General features: G+C 35.5%; 1 protein-coding gene across 6 annotated transcripts in view; it reads left to right on the plus strand.

Moving 5' to 3' along the window:
• Positions 1–19,192, plus strand: part of TLL1 (tolloid like 1) — a 210,712-nt gene that overhangs the window by 105,446 nt on the left and 86,074 nt on the right. For all 6 annotated transcript variants that reach the window (XM_064585242.1, XM_045880178.3, XM_064585244.1 and 3 more), the window contains one exon: positions 13,568–13,673. In XM_064585242.1, coding sequence (XP_064441312.1) covers positions 13,568–13,673 — 106 coding nt within the window. The remainder of the gene's footprint in view (positions 1–13,567; positions 13,674–19,192) is intronic.

The raw sequence follows: 19,192 nt of genomic DNA on the forward strand, positions 1-19,192 counted from the left end.
ACTGTCTTGATGATGACAGCTTTGTAATAGAGCTTGAAGTCCGGAATTGTGATGCTGCCAGCTTTGCTTCTTTTTTTCAACATTCCTCTGGCTATTTGGGTTCTTTTCTGGTTCCATACAAATTTTAGAATTATTTGTTCCATTTCTTTGAAAAAAATGGATGGTATTTTGATAGGGACTGCTTTGAATGTGTAGATTGCTCTAAATAGCATTGACATCTTCACAATATTTGTTCTTCCAATCCATGAGCATGAAATGTTTTTCCATTTCTTTGTGTCTTCCTCAATTTCTTTCATGAGTATTTTAGAGTTTTCTGAGTACAGATTCTTTGCTGCTTTGGTAAGATTTATTCCTAGGTATCATATGGTTTTGGGTGCAATTGTAAATGGGATTGACTCCTTAATTTCTCTTTCTTCTGTCTTGTTGTTGGTGTATAGAAATGCCACTGATTTCTGTGCATTGATTTTCTATCCTGCCACTTTACTGAATTCCTGTATGAGTTCTAGCAGTTTTGGGGTGGAGTCTTTTGGATTTTCCACATAAAGTATCATATCATCTGCAGAGTGAGAGTTTGACTTCTTCTTTGCTGATTTGGATGATTTTTATTTATTTTGTTGTCTGATTGCTGTGGCTAGGACTTCTAATACTATGTTGAATAGCAGTGGTGATAGTGGACATCCCTGCCACATTCCTGACCTTAGGGGGAAAGCTCTCAGTTTTTCCCCATTGAGAATGATAGTCGCTGTGGGTTTTTCATAGATGGCTTTTATGATATTGAGGTATGTACCCACTATCCCTATACTCTGAAGAGTTTTTATCAAGAAAGGATGTTGTACTTTGTCAAATGATTTTTCTGCATCTATTGAAAGGATCATATGGTTCTTGTTCTTTCTTTTATTAATGTATTGTATCACATTGAATGATTTGCAGATGTTGAACCAACCTTGCAGCCCAGGAATAAATCCCACTTGGTCATGGTGAATAATCCTTTTAATATACTGTTGGATCCTATTGGCTAATATTTTGGTGAGAATTTTGCATCCATGTTCATCAAGGATATTGGTCTGTAATTCTCCTTTTTGATGGGGTCTTTTTCTGGTTTGGGGATTAAGGTAATGATGGCCTCATAAAACAAGTTTGGAAGTTTTCCTTCCATTTCTATTTTTTGGAACAGTTTCAGAAGAATAGGTATTAATTCTTTAAATGTTTGGTAGAATTCGCCTGGGAAGCCACTGACCCTGGGCTTTTGTTTGTTGAGAGATTTTTGATGACTGCTTCAATTTCCTTAGTGGTTATAGGTCTGTTCAGGTTTTCTATTTCTTCCTGTTTCAGTTTTGGTAGTTGATACATCTCTAGGAATACATCCATTTCTTCCAGATTATCTAATTTGCTGGCATATAGTTGCTCATGATATGTTCTTGTAATTGTTTGTATTTCTTTGGTGTTGGCTGTGATCTCTCCTCTTTCATTCATGATTTTATTTATTTGGGTCCTTTCTCTTTTCTTTTTGATAAGCCTGGCCAGGGGTTTATCAATCTTGTTAATTCAGAGAACCAGCTCCTAGTTTCATTGATCTGTTCTACTGTTCTTTTGGTTTCTATTTCATTGATTTCTGCTCTGATCTTTATGATTTCTCTTCTCCTGCTGGATTTAGGGTTTATTTGCTGTTCTTTCTCCAGCTCCTTTAGGTGTAGGGTTAGGTTGTGTATTTGAGACCTTTCTTGTTTCTTGAGAAAGGCTTGTATTGCTATATACTTTCCTCTTAGTACTGCCTTTGCTGCATCCCAAAGATTTTGCATAGTTGTGTTTTCATTTTCATTTGTTTCTATGAATTTTTTTAATTCTTCTTTAATTTTGTGGTTTACACATTCATTCTTTAGTAGGATGCTCTTTTGCCTTCATGTATTTGAGTTCTTTCCAACTTTCCTCTTGTGATTGAATTCTAGTTTCAAAGTATTGTGGTCCGAAAATATGCAGGGAATGATCCCAACCTTTGGTACCGGTTGAGACCTGATTTGTGACCTAGGATGTGATCTATTCTGGAGAATGTTCCATGGGCACTAGAGAAGAATGTGTATTCTGTTGCTTTGGGATGGAATGTTCTGAATACATCTGTGAAGTCCATTTGGTCCAGTGTGTCATTCAAAGTCTTTATTTCCTTGTTGATTTTGCTTAGATGATCTGTCCATTTCAATGAGGAGGGTGTTAAAGCCCCCCACTATTATTATATTGTTGTCTATGTGTTTCTTTGCCTTTGTTATTAATTGGCTTATATAAGTAGCTGCTCCCATGTTAGGGGCATAGATATTTACAATTGTTAGATCTTCTTGTTGGATAGACCCTTTAAGTAGGATATAGTGTCCTTCCTCATCTCTTATTACAGTCTTTGGTTTAAAATCGAATTCGTCTGATATAAGGATTGCCATGCCAAATTTTTTTGGTGTCCATTAGCATGGTATGGTTTTCCACCCCCTCTCTTTCAAACTGGGGGTGTCTTTGGGTCTAAAATGAGTCTCTTGCAGACAGCATATCGATGGGTCTTGTTTTTTTATCCAATCTGATAGCCCATGTCTTTTGATTGGGGCATTTAGCCCATTTACATTCAGGGTAACTGTTAAAAGATGTGAATTTAGTGCCATTGTATTGCCTGTAAGGTGACTGTTACTGTATATTGTCTGTGTTCCTTTGTGGTCTATGTTACTTTTAGGCTCTCTCTTTGCTTAGAGGACCCCTTTCAATATTTCTTGTCGGGCTGGTTTCATGTTTGCAAATTCCTTTATTTTTTTTGTCCTGGAAGCTTTTTATCTCTCCTTCAATTTTCAATGACAGCTTAGCTGGATATAGTATTCTTGGCTGCATATTTTTCTCATTTAGGGCTCTGAATATATCATGCCAGTCCTTTCTGGCCTGCCAGGTCTCTGTGGATAGGTCTGTTGCCCATCTAATGTTTCTACCATTGTAGGTTACAGATCTCTTGTCTCGAGCTGCTTTCAGGATTTTCTCTTTGTCTCTGAGACTTGTAGGTTTTACTAGTAGATGTCAGGGTGTTGACCTATTTTTATTCATTTTGAGGGGGGTTCTCTGTGCCTTCTGGATTTTGATGCCTGTTTCCTTCCCCAAATTAGGGAAGTTCTCTGTTATAATTTGCTCCAATATACCTTCTGTCCCTCTCTCTCTCTCTTCTTCTTCTGGGATTGCAATTATTCTAATGTTGTTTCGTTTTATGGTATCACTTATCTCTCGAATTCTGCCCTCATGATCCAGTAGTTGTTTATCTCTCTTTTTCTCAGCTTCTTTGTTTTCCATCATTTGGTCTTCTATATCAGTAATTCTCTCTTCTGCCTCATTTATCCTAGCAGTTAGAGCCTCCATTTTTGATTGCACCTCATTAATAGCCTTTTTGATTTCGACTTGGTTAGGTTTTAGTTCTTTCATTTCTCCAGAAAGGGTTTCTCTAATACCTTCCATGTTTTTTTCAAGCCCAGCTAGTATCTTTAAAATCATCATTCTGAACTCTAGTTCTGACATCTTACTAATGTCCATATTGATTAGGTCCCTGGCAGTCAGTACTGCCTCTTTTTCTTTTTGTTGAGGTGATTTTTTCCATCTTGTCATTTTGTCCAGAGGAGAATAGGTGAATGAGAGAACAAAATGCTAACAGGGTAACAACGTTCCAGAAAATATACACTAAACAAATCAGAAAAGACCTGAAACCAGGTGATAAGAAAGGGAAAGAAAGAAAAAAGAAGAAAAAAAAAGAAAAAGAAAAAAAGAAAAACAAACAAACAAAAGCAAAACAAAACAAAACAAAAACAGAATATGATCAAATATGATCAGGCTGGTGCATAGATCAGTGCCACACAGTAGATTTTGGGCATATTTTGGTCTGTTAGAAGAAAGTGCTTCCCAAAATTTTAAAGAAAGAAAAACTTATATATGTACAAAAATAAGGGTTAATACGATGAAGGAATGGAATATGAATGTAAAGATGAAAATTATAAAAGATTTTATAAAAGGAATTGATAAGATAAGAAGTTGGTTGAAAAAAGAAAGAAGAGGATTAAAAAAAGGAGGGGAGAGGATGTGATCAGGCAGGAGACTGGAACAATGCCACCCACTAGAGATTTAGGGTATATTTTGATCTGTTAGAAGAAAGTATATCCCAAAATTTTAAAGAGAGAACAACTTATATATATATACCAAAAATAAGGGTAACTACTATGAAGGGTTAGAATATGACTCTAAAAATGAAAAATAAAAAAGATTTTTTTAAAAAAAGGATTAATAAGACATTTGTTGAAAAAGGGAAAGAGAAAAATTAAAGAAAAAAAAGACAGTTAAAAAAATTAACTTTGAAAGACTAAAGAATCATGGTAAAAAGGCCATGAATTCTACGTGCAGTATTCCCCTAGCACTGGAGTTCTGCCGTTCTCATTGATCGGTGAACTTGGTCTTGGCTGGCTGTTCTGGCTGATCTTCTGGGGGAGGGGCCTGTTGCCGTGGTTCCCAAATGTCTTTGCGGTAGGCGAATTACCCCGCCCTGGCTGGGTCCAGGCTAAGTAATCTGCTCGGGTTTGCTCTCAGGAACTTTTGTTCCCTCCAAGCTTTCCATACAGCTTTGGAGGACGAGAGTGAAAATGGCAGCCTCCCAATCTCCACCCTGGAGGAGCCGAGAACTCGGGGCCCCACTCCTCAGTGCGCCCCCAGAGAAAAGCAGTCAGTCACTCTCCTCTCCCTGGTCTCCAGCTGCACTCCGCGCTCACCTGGCCTGTGACTGAGTGTTTCTATCTCTGGCACCTGACCCCGTATGGAATCTTCAAACCCAGCAGATCCCTGGGCTGTGCTCCTGCACCGCTCCTCCTGGGGGAGGAAAGGGAGTCTCCCCAGATCTGCTGCTTGTTGGGTCCCTGTTGGAAGAGCAGTGGCCCGACTGTGCTGTGGATCATGGTTTATGGCAACCCTGGGTTGAGAGCCCACTCCTCAGCTCCGTCTCTGCAGCTGGTTCCCTAATCCGATACCTGGGAGCTCTGCTGCACTCAGGCACCCCCAGTCTTTCTGTGACCCTGAGGGTCCTGAGACCACACTGTCCCAGCAAGGCTTTCACCCCCCGCTTAGCCATTGGAGCGATGTCCCTCAGCGGAGCCAACTTCTAAAAGTTCTGATTTTGTCCTCTACTGCTCTATCACTTGCAAGAAGTGGCTGATGGAGGCCCCTTCCCCCGCCATCTATCCTCCTGAATATCGCCACAGATTCACTTCTCCACATGTCCTACCTTCCAGAAAGTGGTCGCTTTTCTGTTCAGAGAGTTGTTGAGTTCATAGGTGTTCAGAATGGTTTGATCCCTCTCCAGCTGAATTCCTGGGACCAGACGAAATCCAGGTCTCCTACTCCTCTGCCATCTTGCTCCTCCCCCAGCAGATTTTTCAGAAGAAACTTTGCAGGCCAGAAGGAGGTGGCCTGACCTATTTAAAGTATTGAAAGAAAAAAAAACACAAAGAACTGACCAAGAATACTCTACCTAATAAGGCTATCATTCAGAATTAAAGGAGAGATAAAGAGTTTTCCAAACAAAAGCTAATAGAATTCATCACCATTAGGGGTGCCTGGGTGGCTCAGTCATTAAGCGTCTGCCTTCGGCTCAGGTCATAATCCTAGGGTGCTGGGATCGAGCCCCGCATCGGGCTCCCTGCTCCGCGGGAAGCCTGCTTCTCCCTCTCCCACTCCCCCTGCTTGTGTTCCCTCTCTCACTGTCTCTCTCTCTGTCAAAAAATAAATAAAATCTTTAAAAAAAAAAAAAAGAATTCATCACCATTAAATTGGCCTCACAAGAAACTGTAAAAGGACTTCTTTAAGCAGAAAAGACATGATGATAATTAAGGACAATAAAACATATGAAAATAAAAATGTCACTGGAAAAGGTAAATATATAGTAGAGGTAGTGGATTAATAACTGATAAAGCTAGTGTGAAGGTCAAAAGAAAAAGGTAGATTAATTAAAACTATAATCAGTTAAAAGATACATAAAATAAAAAGATTGAAAATGTGACATCCAAAAGAAAATATGGGGGTGGAGTAAAATGTAGTTTTTGGATGTATTCAAATTTAAGTTGCTATCAAACTTCAAATAGACTATTAAATACATAGGAATGTTATATGCGAACCTCACGGTAACCACAAAACAAAAACTTATAGTAAATACCCAAAATAAAATGAGAAAAGAATATAAATATAACACTGAGGAAAGATATCAAACCACAAGGATAGAGAGAAAGAGAAGAAAGGAACAGAGAGGAATTACAAAAACAGCCAGAAAATGGTCAACAAAATGGCAATAAGTACACACCTATCAATAATTACATGTAAATGGACTAAATACTGCAATCAAAAGATATAAAGAGGCTGAATAGTTAAAAAATATGCATCTATATGCTGCCTATAAGAGACTCACTGAAGAACTAAACACACACAGACTGAAAGTGAAGGAATGGAAAAAAAATATTCTGTTTAAATGCAAATGAAAAGAAAGCTGGTTAGCTGTACTCATAGACAAAAATAGGCTTTAAAAGGCTAATAAAAGACAAAAAGGGCATTGCATAATGTTAAAGGCATCAATATGGCAAGAAGATATAACACTTATGAATGTATATGCAACCAGCATAGGAGCACCTAAATACACAAGTATTAACATACCTAAAGGGAGAAATTAACAGTAATACAATAGAAGTAGGGGACTTTAACAACCCACTTACATCAATGGATAGATCATCCAGACACAAAATCAGTAGGAAAGAATTGGCTTTAAATGACACATTTGGTAAGAAAGACTTAGTAGATATACAGAGCATTCCATTCTAAAGAAATAGAATATACCTTCTTCTCAAGTGCACATGGAACATTCTCCAGGATAGATCACATGTTAGGTTGCAAAGCAAGTTTCAGTAAATTCAAGAAGATTGAAATCATATCAAGCGTCTTTTCTGACCATGATGGTGTGAAACTAGAAATCAATTACAAGAAGAAAAATGAAAAAAAAAAAAAACACAAAAATGTGGAGATTAAACATGTTACTCAACAACCACTGAGTCATTGGAGAATTCAAAGAGGAAATTAGAAAAATATCTAGAGACAAAGGAAAATAGAAATAAAATATACCAAAATCTATGGGATACAGCAAAAGTAACCTCTTATAGGTTAAGTTCACAGCAATACAGGTATCTCAAGAAACAAACAAACAAAAAATCTCAAACAATCTAACTTTATACCCAAAGGAACTAGAAAAAGAAAAAAAAATGAATCCAAAGTTAGTAGAAGGACAGAAATAATAAATGAAATAGAACTTAATAGATAATATAAAAAAAAACTATAAGCTGGGTCTTTTTTTTTTAAGATTTTATTTATTCATTTGAAAAGATATATAGAGAGAGCATGAGCAGGGGGAGAGGCAGAGGGAGAAGCAGACTTCCTGCTGAGCCAGGAGCACGATGCGGGTCTCGGTCCCAAGACCTGGAGATCATGACCTGAGCTGAAGGCAGACGCTTAACCATCTGAGCCGCCTAGGCTCTCCTAAGCTGGGTCTTTGAAAAGATAAACAAAATTGATAAACCTTTAGCTAGACTCACGAGAGAGAGAGAGAGAGAGAGAGAGAGAGAGAGAGATACCATAGCAATCCAAAGGATCATTAGACTACTATGAACAATTATAGATAAGCGAATTGGGCAACATAGAAGAACTGGTTATGTTCCTAGAAACATATAATCTTCTAAGACTGAATCATAAGGAAATAGAAAATCTGAATATACTAATTACTTATAAGGAGATTGAATCAGTAATTTAAAATCTCCCAACATACAAAGGTCCAGGACCAGAAAGTTTCATTGGTAAATTCTATTGAACATTCAAGGATGTAATACCCATCCTTCTCAAACTATTCCAAAAAAAAAAAAAAAATGGAAGAGGAGGAAATACTTCTGAACTCACTTTACGAACTCAGCATTACTCTGATACTAAAAGCAGACAAGGACACCACAAAAAAAAAAAAAAAAAAGAAAAGAAAAAAAAAAAGAAAATTACAGGTCAATATCTCTGATGAATATAAATGCAAAAATCCCCAATAAAATATTAGCAAACCAAATTTGACAATACATTAAAAGAATCATGCACTGTGATCAAGTGGAATTTATTCCAGGGATGCAGGGATGACTTAACATGCTCAAATTAACCAATGTGATATACCACAATAACAAAATATAGAAATCATATGATCGTCTCATAGATACAGAAAAAGCATTGACAAAATTCAACATCCATTTATGATAAAAACTCTTAACAAAGTGGGTATAGAGGGAATGTACTTGACATAATAAAGACCATATATGACCATCCCACAGCTAATATACTCAATGGTGAAAAGCTGAGAGTTTTTCCTGTAAGATCAGAACAAGACATTTTTGCCACTGTTATTCAAAATTGTATTGGAAGTTCCAGCTACAACAGTTAGGTAGAAAAAGAAATAAAAGGCATACAGTTTGGAAAGGAGGAAGGAAAACTGCCACTATTTATAGATGACCTGATGCTATTTGTAGAAAACCTTAAAGGCTCCACCAAAAACTTTTAGTGCTAATAAATGAATTAAGTAAATTTTACAGGATACAAAATTAATATATAAAAATATGTTGTGTTTCTAACACTAATAAGAAGTTATCTGAAAGAGAAATCAGGAAAACAATCCTATTTACAATTGCTTCAGAAGGTATAAAATACCTTGGAATAAATTTAACTAAGGAGGTGAAAGACCTGTAGACTGAAAACTATAAAACACTAGTGAAAGAAATTGAAGAAAATACAGATAAGTAAAAACATATTCCATATTCATGGATTAGAAGAATTAATATTGTTAATATCCACACTACCCAAAGCAATATACAGATTCAGTGCAATCCCTATCAAAATTTTAATGGCATTTTTCATGGACCTAGAACAAATAATTCTAAAATTTCTAAAAAGTCACAATAGAACCCGAATAAACAAAGCAACCTTGAGAAAGAAAACAAAAGCCTGAGATATCATACTCCCTGATTTCAAACTATACTACAAAACTGTGGTAATCAAAACCATATACTATTGGCTTATAAAGAGCCTCATAGATCAATGGAACAGAATAGAGAGCCCAGAAATAAACCCATATAAATATCTATAACTATCTATATCTATATCTATATCATCTATATCTATAGGCAATTAATCTACAGCAAAAGGAGCACAAATATACAGTGAGGAAAGGATAGTCTCTTCAATAAATGGTGTTAGGAATACTGAACAGCTACATGCAAAAGAATGAAACTGGACCCCTTTATTACACTATACACAAAAATTAACTCAAAATGATTAAAGACAAATGTAAGACTTGAAACCATAAAATTCCTAGATAAAAACATTGGCAGTAAACTCCTTGACATTAGGCTTAACGGTATTTGTTGTTGTTGTTGTTGTTGTTGTTGGTTTTCTTGTTTGTTTGTTTGTTTGTTTTTGGATCTGATTCCAAATGCAGGGGTAACAAAAGGAAAAATAAATGGATCTACATCAAACTAAAAAAGCTTTTGCATAGTGAGAGAAACCATGAGTGAAATGAAAGGCACTTGCTGAATATGATAAGACATCTGCAAATCATATATCTGATAAGAGGTTAATATCCAAAATATATAAAAAACTCATACAAATTAATAGCAAAAATATGACCTGATTAAAAAATTGACAGAGGTTCTGAAGAGACATTTTTCTGAAGAAGACATACAGATGGGCAACAGGCACATGAAGATGCTCAACATCATTAATCATCAATAATTAATGCAGGGAAATGCAAATGAAAACCACAATGAGATATTACTTCACACTTGTTAGAATGGCTTTCATCAAAAAGACAAGAGATAACAAGTCTTGGCAAAGATGTGAAGAAAAGGGAACCCTTATGCACTGGTGCAGCCACTACAGAAAGTAGTATGGAAGTTCTTCAGTAAACTAAAAATAGAACTACCGTATGATCCAGCAATTCTACTTCTTGTTATCTATCCAAAGAAAACAAAAACACCAAGAGAATTTATTCATCCGTATATTCATTGCAGCATTCTCAGCAATAGTCAAGATAGGAAAACAACCTAAGTATCCATCAATAAATGAAGGGATAAAGGGGTGCCTGGGTGGCTCAGATGGTTGAGCGTCTGCCTTCGGCTCAGGTCATGATCTCCAGGTCCTGTCATCAAGCCCCACGTCTGGCTCCCAGCTCAGCGTGGAGCCTGCTTCTCCCTCTGCCCCTCCTCCTCTCACTCTCTCTCTCTCTCTCAAATAAATAAATAAAATCTTAAAAAAAATAAATGAATGGATAAAGAAGACATCACACACACACACACACACACACACACAATGGTATATTACTCAGTCATGAAAAAGACTGAAATCTTGCCATGAGGTTATTATGCTAAGGGAATTAAGTCAGCCAGAGAAAGACAAATGCCACATGATTTCAGTTCTAAGGGCAATCTAAAAAACAAAACAAACAAATAAACACATAAACCAAAATAAAACTGAGACTTATAAATACAGAGAACAGAGTGGTGGTTGCCAGAGGGGAGGGGATTTGGCAATATGAAACAGGTGAACAGGATCAAGAAGTACAAACTTCCAGTTATAAAATAAGTAGGTCATGGAGATGTGATGTACAGCATAGGGAATTCAGTCAACGTTTTGTTAACTTTGCGTGGTGATATAGGGTAATTAGACTTATTATTGTGTATACAAGTGATCAGTGTATACAAGTGTCTAATCACTGTGTTGTACACATGAAACTAATGTAATATTTATGTCGATTGTGTTTCAGTTTAAAAAATGATGAAATCATTTGTAGTGTTGATTATCAAAGAGAAGTACAGAAAATGTTTACCCCCAATATAGGGGACTCAAATGCCTGAGCCAGCTATCAAAGTTCATCTTACTTTATATCATTAGGAAAGAAATAAAGAGGAAATAATATTTCTGAAAATGATTTCAACTACCAGTTAAATGAGTAGAAGTTTGCTGTTAACCAGAGTTATTAGGTTTCTTTTATTACATGGAGAAAACATCTTATAAAGGAAGTAACCTTCAAAAATGATTCTTACTCTTAATAATGACTCCATTTTAACATAGATATGTACTTAAGCAAGAAACATATAAGTAGTATATAAATATATAATACTTAGCACAGTGTTTAGCAATTATGGCTATGCATACCTTGGGTTACTCAACATTTAGGCCAATAGAAAAGAAAGAATTTATTGTGTGAGATTTCCTAAGTATTTGGAACTACTGTCAGGGCAATTCTAGTATGAAAGAGGTCATGTCATGTTGGAGATTAATCTTCAACAAATTTATGACTTGCTCTGGCTCAGAAACTTAAGCTCAACTGTTATTCAAGGGCAATGTCTAATGTGCAGACTTTAGCCTCACATTTATACGCAAAATTAGTAACTACAGTAGGAACCAAATTGATTAAAGATCCATTTTAGAATGCTCTTTCAAGAAGAAGGCTTATCATCTTTTTTTTTTTAATTGTTTAGGGTAAGTTCTCTATCTCTGGTGCTCTATATCTCTGATCCTCTTCCTTTTTTTTCATAAAATAAGTTCAGTTTTCTTTATTTGGACCATGTATGGCCATATTGTTTTTATTTAGCACCAAACACTGAGTCATCTACATGTTGAGGCCTCAAAATGTATGACTGAAATTGTTTAATGTTCCACTTTTGGAAATTTTTATAGAGCATTTTGCTTTAATCTAGAGAGTATCTTCCCATATTGTGCTTGAAGTTGAAATCTCCAGTGGGTTATAGATAAATGCCTATAAAATCATCTCTATAGCTTTATAAAAATCTCACCTCAGAACTGGATATGTTAAAATATACTCATTCTCCCTTCTGAAGAAGAAAATTATAATGGTTGCTTCTAAGAGAGGTTGGAAGGAATGCAGGGTTTTTCCTGAAGATGCTTATAATACAGATAGATACATCAGAGATTTGGGGAACACATACTACACCAAAGAGGCTGGTTAGTTCATTAATGTGTGAGGTCATTGAAGATAGACTAAAACACTTTAGCCTGGAACTTGGGTTCTATAACTTAAGGATGATTTTTTAATCCTTAATGCTCAAGTGAATATACTGGATTTCCTTCTTACAGAGATATTATGTTCTGGTGTCACTCAATTTCTTTATTGTCTTTTGGAAAATTTTTCATTAATGTAATATTTATATTGTTCATAGTCATATGGCAGTTGGAAAAAAAACCTAGTTAGATGAGTGTTGTAATAGTTCCATTCTGAGTTGCAACCTTGAATTTGAAATTCTGAGAACTCGCCTTTACATTTGGATCTTTCAAAACTTTTGAAGTTACATAAATGAGCCATAAAAGCAGCCATCTTCAGCTACTAAGGTTGTGAAAACGGAGTCACTGAGGCCTGAATTCTGAGGGAATTCTCCGTTTCTGGAACCATTGCCATAGATCTACATAGAGAAGTCTGTTATTTTCAGATTTCAAGAAATAGTATAGCAATACAGTTATAAGTAGCCAGTTGAGAAACCCATTAAAATGAAAATGTCCAGAAGTTAAAATGACAGTTGTGAAAAGTAAAACAAAAATAAATAAATTGTTAAGTTCTGAAGCACATTCTTCTTGATCAAAAAGCCCTCCAGGTAGAGGTTGGAACTGATTCATCAGAGAGAATCTTGTTTCCATTCTGAATGAACTCTGCTGCTGGTGTTTTACTTTTAGTGACAAAGTCACATGGCCAAAGGCCTGCAGTGTTGTGTGTACGTACAAATACTGCTTTTATATTTTCCTCAGTGTTTCACAGAAAGACTCTAAAGCAAATAGAAGGATGATTTTTGTTGATCTTGACAAATGTAGTCATAAGAGAAAGGTGGGGACTCATTAGGTAACAATATAGCATTTTATGATCATTCCTGCAGTACTGAAAAAAGCAGTGAGATTTTAGAGAAACAAATATTATAAGAATGTAAAATGTATACATGGAAAACAACCCAAAGTATGCTTGTTGTAATCCAGCTCTTTTTTGAAAATTAACTTATTAATCAAATTCAGTATTACTTTTTCAATGTGATATGAAGCGAAAACAGTAGCACTGGATGCATACTTTTGCACGTAGCTGGGTATTGGTATGTAGCTGTAACCAGCCTTTAGTCAAGAGCAGATGATGATGGGGCACCTGGGTGGCTCAGTCAGTTAAGCAGCTGCTTTCTGCTCAGGTCATGATCCTGGGGTGCTGGAATTGAGCCCCACGTCCAGCTCCCTGCTCAGCGGAGAGCCTGCTTCTCCCTCTCCCTCTGCCTGCCACTCTGCCTACTTGTGCTCTCTATCTCTCTGTCAAATAAATAAATAAATAAATAAATATATATATATAAAAAAAAAATATATATATATATATATATTTTTTTTTTTAAAGAGCAGATGCACACCCAGGAGGGGCTCTTCTCTTTTCTCTGTCTGTTAAAAGGCTCCTGAAATGTTTGTGACTGATTCTTAGGTCAAGAGTACAATTTTCTGAAGATGGAGCCTGGAGAAGTGAACTCACTTGGAGAAAGATACGACTTTGACAGTATCATGCACTATGCCAGGAACACCTTCTCAAGGTTGGAGTCTCAGGTTATACCTTTTGACTTTTAATTCCTTTCCTCTGTGTTGCTCCTCACAAAGCTATGTTTAACATTGGAACTAGAACCACTTTCAAATACTGTTGCCATTAAGTAGAAAAATACTTGATTGGTATTTATAGCCAACACTAGCTTTTTGAAATTTTAAAAACATATTTTCACATTTCCTATCAGATACATAAATTCAGAGTAAAAATTAAAATGGTATGAATTATTTAAGCTATTTTACATTCCTAAATCACTTTAAAAAGTCCAACTAAAATGATTATTAAATGATCAGCATATTAAATTGGCTTAGCATTATTTAATGAAAATTAGGCATTCACAAATTAAATAGGGTACTTGGTTGTTGAGTTGGAATGTCTACTGTCTATGTGACTTGTGTTTTCTACTCTGTATCTTCTATTGCTCAAGTGCTAGTTATGCTAATTTAATTCTCAAAGAATATATTATGAAGATATTTTACTTCATATAATTTAAAATTTTACAACTTATTAACCTTAAAGTCATTTCATTAAAAGTTTATGCTATTTTTAAAGAACATAATAAATTTGGGTTTCAGTTACTTTATTCTAAAGATGATGTCATCAAGCAAATAGTTCCCAGGTAAGGAATTTGGATCTGTCAAACCATTGAAGTCATCCCCTTTCCATTTTTATGCCTATTTTACCCTCTTGTCCATTCCAACTCATTCTTTTTGCCCACTTATGTCCATTTCACAATTCATCAAACATCTGTTTCTAAAGGCAGGGGTGGAAAGAAGATAAAAAAGATTCAAATTAATACCCCCCCCTTTTTAAAACATTTTTTAAAAATGATTTCATTATTTTTTTAAGTAATCTCTACACCCACAGTGGGGCTTGAACCTACAACCCTGAGATGGAGAGTCACATGCTCTACTGACTGAGACTGCCAGGTGCCCCCTAAAAAATTTCCTGATAAAAAGTAAAGAAAAATGTCTCAAAGAACTCTTAATACTTGGATACATTTTTCAATTATGCTTTTTGAAAGACAAAACTGTATTATTTAAAAAATTGAGTGTTAATTGTATTTTAATATAATTATTAATGATATTTAATAATTATTTTCTACTGAAGTGCATATATATTTGCTTAAATATAATAACCACCCAAATACTTACTGTTTCTGGAATTGAATTTAAGTTTTGGTAGAAATACATCCATAAATTTGGCCTGAAATTAATCTCAAAGAGCTATAAAACTTTATGTTTAGGTCAGTGCTTGGAATTGAGTTTTCTGTAGAAATGTAACAAATGGGATTTGGGTCCCAGTTCAGCCAAGGCGCCTCTCATATACTACTAGAATTATTTAGAACTAAACTGACTTTTGATTCTTTGGAACAGAGGAGGTAGTGGAAAGTAGAGAAAATCATTCATTCTTTCTGTCTTTGATAGATGATGAATATACACCAAAATTTAAAATATATATTTCCCCTTACTCTGTATTTCTTTTACATGTTTAAATTTTTTCCTTTCCTCTTTTTCATAAATCATTCTGCTCTTACTACCTGCAGTCCATCATCCCCACCCCCCACACCATGGTGCTGCATGCTAAGCAGCCTTGACCTATTTATTATTTTGTCTTATTGTTTCAAAATTATCCTATTCGGTTTTCCTAATGAACTTCTATTCTTAGAGTGAAAGTAACTATACCTACCTGTTAGAAGAGTTGATCCAACCAACATTATTTTATTGTTTTGATCTTTAAAGAGGATGCTTATTAACTCATACATATATTTAAATAACTGAATTCCAGGAGATAAAATATTTGGCACAGTTCTTAGCCACCACCTCCCAAGTATTTGAAGTTTTGTGTGTCTATGTGCCTGTGTGGTTAAAAACACACAATATAAAATTTATAATCTTAACTATTTCTCAGTGTACAGTTTAGTAATGTTAAGTATATTCACATGATTGTGAAACAGATATTCACAACGTTTTCATCTTGCAAAACTGAAACCCTATGCCCATGCCCATTAAACAACAGTGCCCCATTTTCCCCTCTTGGCAGCCCCTGGTAACTACTATTCTTTCTACTTTGTGTTTCTGTGAATTTGGATTTAGATATTTTAGATACCTCTTTAAATAGAACCATACAGTATTTGTCTTTTTGTGCCTGGCTTATTTCACTTAGCACAGTGTTGTCAAGGTTTATGCATGTTGCAGTGTGTGACCCAGGATTTCCTTCTGTTTTAAGGCTGAATAATATACCATTGTAGGTATAGACCATATTTTGTTTATCCATTCATCCACTGATGGGCATTTGAGTTGCTTCCATTTGTTGGCTCTTGTGTATAGTGCTGCTATGAATATGGGTATGCAAATATCTTTCCCAGACCCTGTTTTCAATTATTTTGCATAGATACCCAGAAGTGGGATTGCCAGACCATATGGTAGTTCTATTTTTAATTTTTTGAAGAAACTCCATGATGTTTTCTGTAGTAGCTGCGCCATTTCAAAATCCCACAGCAGTGCACAAGGGTTCCAATTATTCCATATCCTTACCAACATGTATTATTTTCTATTTATTTTTTTCCTTTTTTTTTTTTTTAAATAGTAGCCATCCTACTGGATATGACATGATGTTATACTGTGGTTTTGATTTGCATTCTCTGATTAATGATGTTGAACATCTTTTCATGTGCTTTCTGGCCATTTGTGTATCATCTTTGGAGAAATGTCTATTTAATTCTTTTGCCCATTTTAAAGTCAGGTTATTTAATTTTTTTGTTGTTGAATTGTAGTATTTCTGTATATATTCTGTCTCCTTCTTACATATGTTATTTGCAAATATTTTCTTTTTTTTTTATCTTTGCTGCATAGTAGCTTTTTATTTTGATGTAGTTCCACTTACCTATTTTTGCTTTTGTTAATTGTGCTTTGGTGTCATATCCAAGAAATCATTGCCAGATCCAATGTGTGAAGCTTTTCCACTATGTTTTCATGTAAGAGTTTTATAGTTTTGGGGTTTGTGTTCAGGTCTTAAACTGTTTTGAGTTAATTTTTGTACATAGCTTAAATAATTGTCTAACTTCATTCTTTTGCACATGGATATTCAGTTTTCCCAACATCATTTGTTGAATAGATTGTTTCTTTTCCCATTGAGTGGTTTTGGCACTCTTGTTGAAGATGATTTACTATATTCACTAGGGTTTATTTCTGAGATTCCTATTCTATTCCATTGGTCTCTAGGTCTATCTTTAAGCCAGTATCACACTGTTTTGATTACTTAAGCTCAGTAAGGTGTTTTGAAATCAGGATGTGTGAGTCCTCAGCTTTGTTCTTTTTCATAGTTTTTTGGCTATTTGAGGTTCTGTGAGATTCCATATGAATTTTAGGACTTTTTAAATTTCTGCAATAAATGCCATTGGGATTTTGATAGAGATTGTGGCTGGTCTGTAGATCATTTTAAGTAGTGTGGACATCTTAACAAACTAAGTTGTTTAATCCATAAAAAATGGAATGTCTTTCCATTTATGTCTTCTCTAATTTCTTTGAGCAATGTTTTGTAGTTTTTAGTGTACAAATCTTTCACTTTTTTGGTTGGGTTTATTCCTAAGTACTTTATTCTTTTTAATGCTATTTTAAATGGAATTGTTTTTCTTAATTTCCTTTTCAGATTGTTCATTGCTATTGTATGAAACCACAACTGATTTTGTGTGTGTTGATTTTTATTCCACAACTTTGCTAAGTTTGTTTATTAGTTCTCACTTTTTTTTTTTTTTTTTTTTTGTGGACTCTTCAGGGTTTTCTACATTTAGGATTACATGATCTGCAAAGAGAGATGGTTTTAATTCTCTCTTTCCTATTTAGATGTCTTTTACTTCTTTTTCTTGCCTAATTGCTCTGGCTACAACTTTCAGTACTATGTCGAATAGAAACAGTGAGAGCAGGCATTTCTGCCTTGTTCTTGATCTTAGATGAAAAACTTTCAGTTTTTCAGCACTGGGTATGTTGTTTGCTGTAGGCTTTTCATTTATGTTCTTTATTATGTGGAGACAGTTTCCTTCTATTCCTAGTGTGTTGAAAGTTTTTTTTTTTTTTCTAAAGATTTATTTATTTATTTGAGAGAGTGAGAATGAGAGAGAGAGAGAGAGAGAGTACATGAGAGGGGGTAGGGTTAGAGGGAGAAGCAGGCTCCTCGCCGAGCAGGGAGCCCGATGCAGGACTCGATCCAGGGACTCCAGGATCATGACCTGAGCCGAAGGCAGCCACTTAACCAACTGAGCCACCCAGGCGCCCGTGTTGAAAGTTTTTATCATGAAAGGTCTTTGAATTTTGTCAAATGCTTTTTCTGCATTAATTAGATGAACATGTGGTTTTTGTTCTTCATTCTGTTAATGCAAGTATTTGAAATTTTATATTTTCTTCTGAACCCAGGGAGTCTATAAAAAGTTTCAGTTGTCTTCGTGGATGTAGCCCATCAGCAGATTTAGGTACTTACTTTTAGGAAGAATAGAACTAGATATATGTGGTCTTTATATGCATGGGTAATTTGTAATGTAGAGGCTTGCTAACTGGCATTGCTTATTTTTCTTTAATGAAGGAATTGCAAAATTTTACAAAGTTTCTTAAGGAAGCGTAGCTAATTCACTCTTCTAATGTAGGTGGAACAAATGAAGATTAGTAAGTGAAGCCCTTTGTAATCTGTCTCTGGACTATTGATAGTACTTCACTGAGGATATTCAGGAAGAACCTGTATTGCTTAACAGGCCTGGAAGTGGAGGGAGAGAATTGTTAACTTCTTGACCACAAAGGAAGAACAAAACAAAGTGTGACTTACTCCCTTCTGAATGGAAGAGAAGGTACCTCAGCAGAAAGGAGTCAAAATTCATCATTCTATTGTCTGAGTTTGAATATATCTATGTCAAGATGTCCTTGACCTTTTTAAATCAAACTGTTTTAAAAACTGGAAAAAGTGAACCTTTTAAAGTTTACAAATCTGATTTTAGAATTAGAAAACAATGAATATTTTTTAAAGATTTATTTATTTATTTGACAGAGAGAGGCAGCGAGAGAGGGAACACAAGCAGGGGGAGTGGGAGAGGGAGAAGCAGGCTTCCCGCAGAGCAGGGAGCCCGATGTGGGACTCGATCCCAGGACCCTGGGATAACGACCTGAGCTGAAGTGTCACGACCTGAGCCGAAGGCAGACGCTTAACAACTGAGCTACCCAGGCGCCCCTAGAAAATAATGAATATTTTGTTGGTACTGAAGTACTGCAGAAATGGTAACCCTTCATTAATTTGGACTTACCTGCTTAAAATATCTGTTGATTCATGAAGTATAGTTGAAGAATGGCTTTTCTCAATACTACCCTACTTCATAGCTCAACTTCTCCTTCAGTGCATTGACCTAGCTAGAGTTGCATCTTATTATGAGCAACCTCTCACTTTTGCTGGTCTACTCCCATAAGTCATCATCAGTTCCCCTCCCTCCCTTTATCTCAAGCAATATGCATGTGGAGTTCTGTAGATACT

This window comes from Mirounga angustirostris, unplaced genomic scaffold (genome assembly GCF_029215605.1).
Source record: "Mirounga angustirostris isolate CCGP_5_RB_7025 unplaced genomic scaffold, mMirAng1.0.hap1 SCAF_2, whole genome shotgun sequence".
Classification (NCBI taxonomy): Eukaryota; Metazoa; Chordata; class Mammalia; order Carnivora; family Phocidae; genus Mirounga; species Mirounga angustirostris.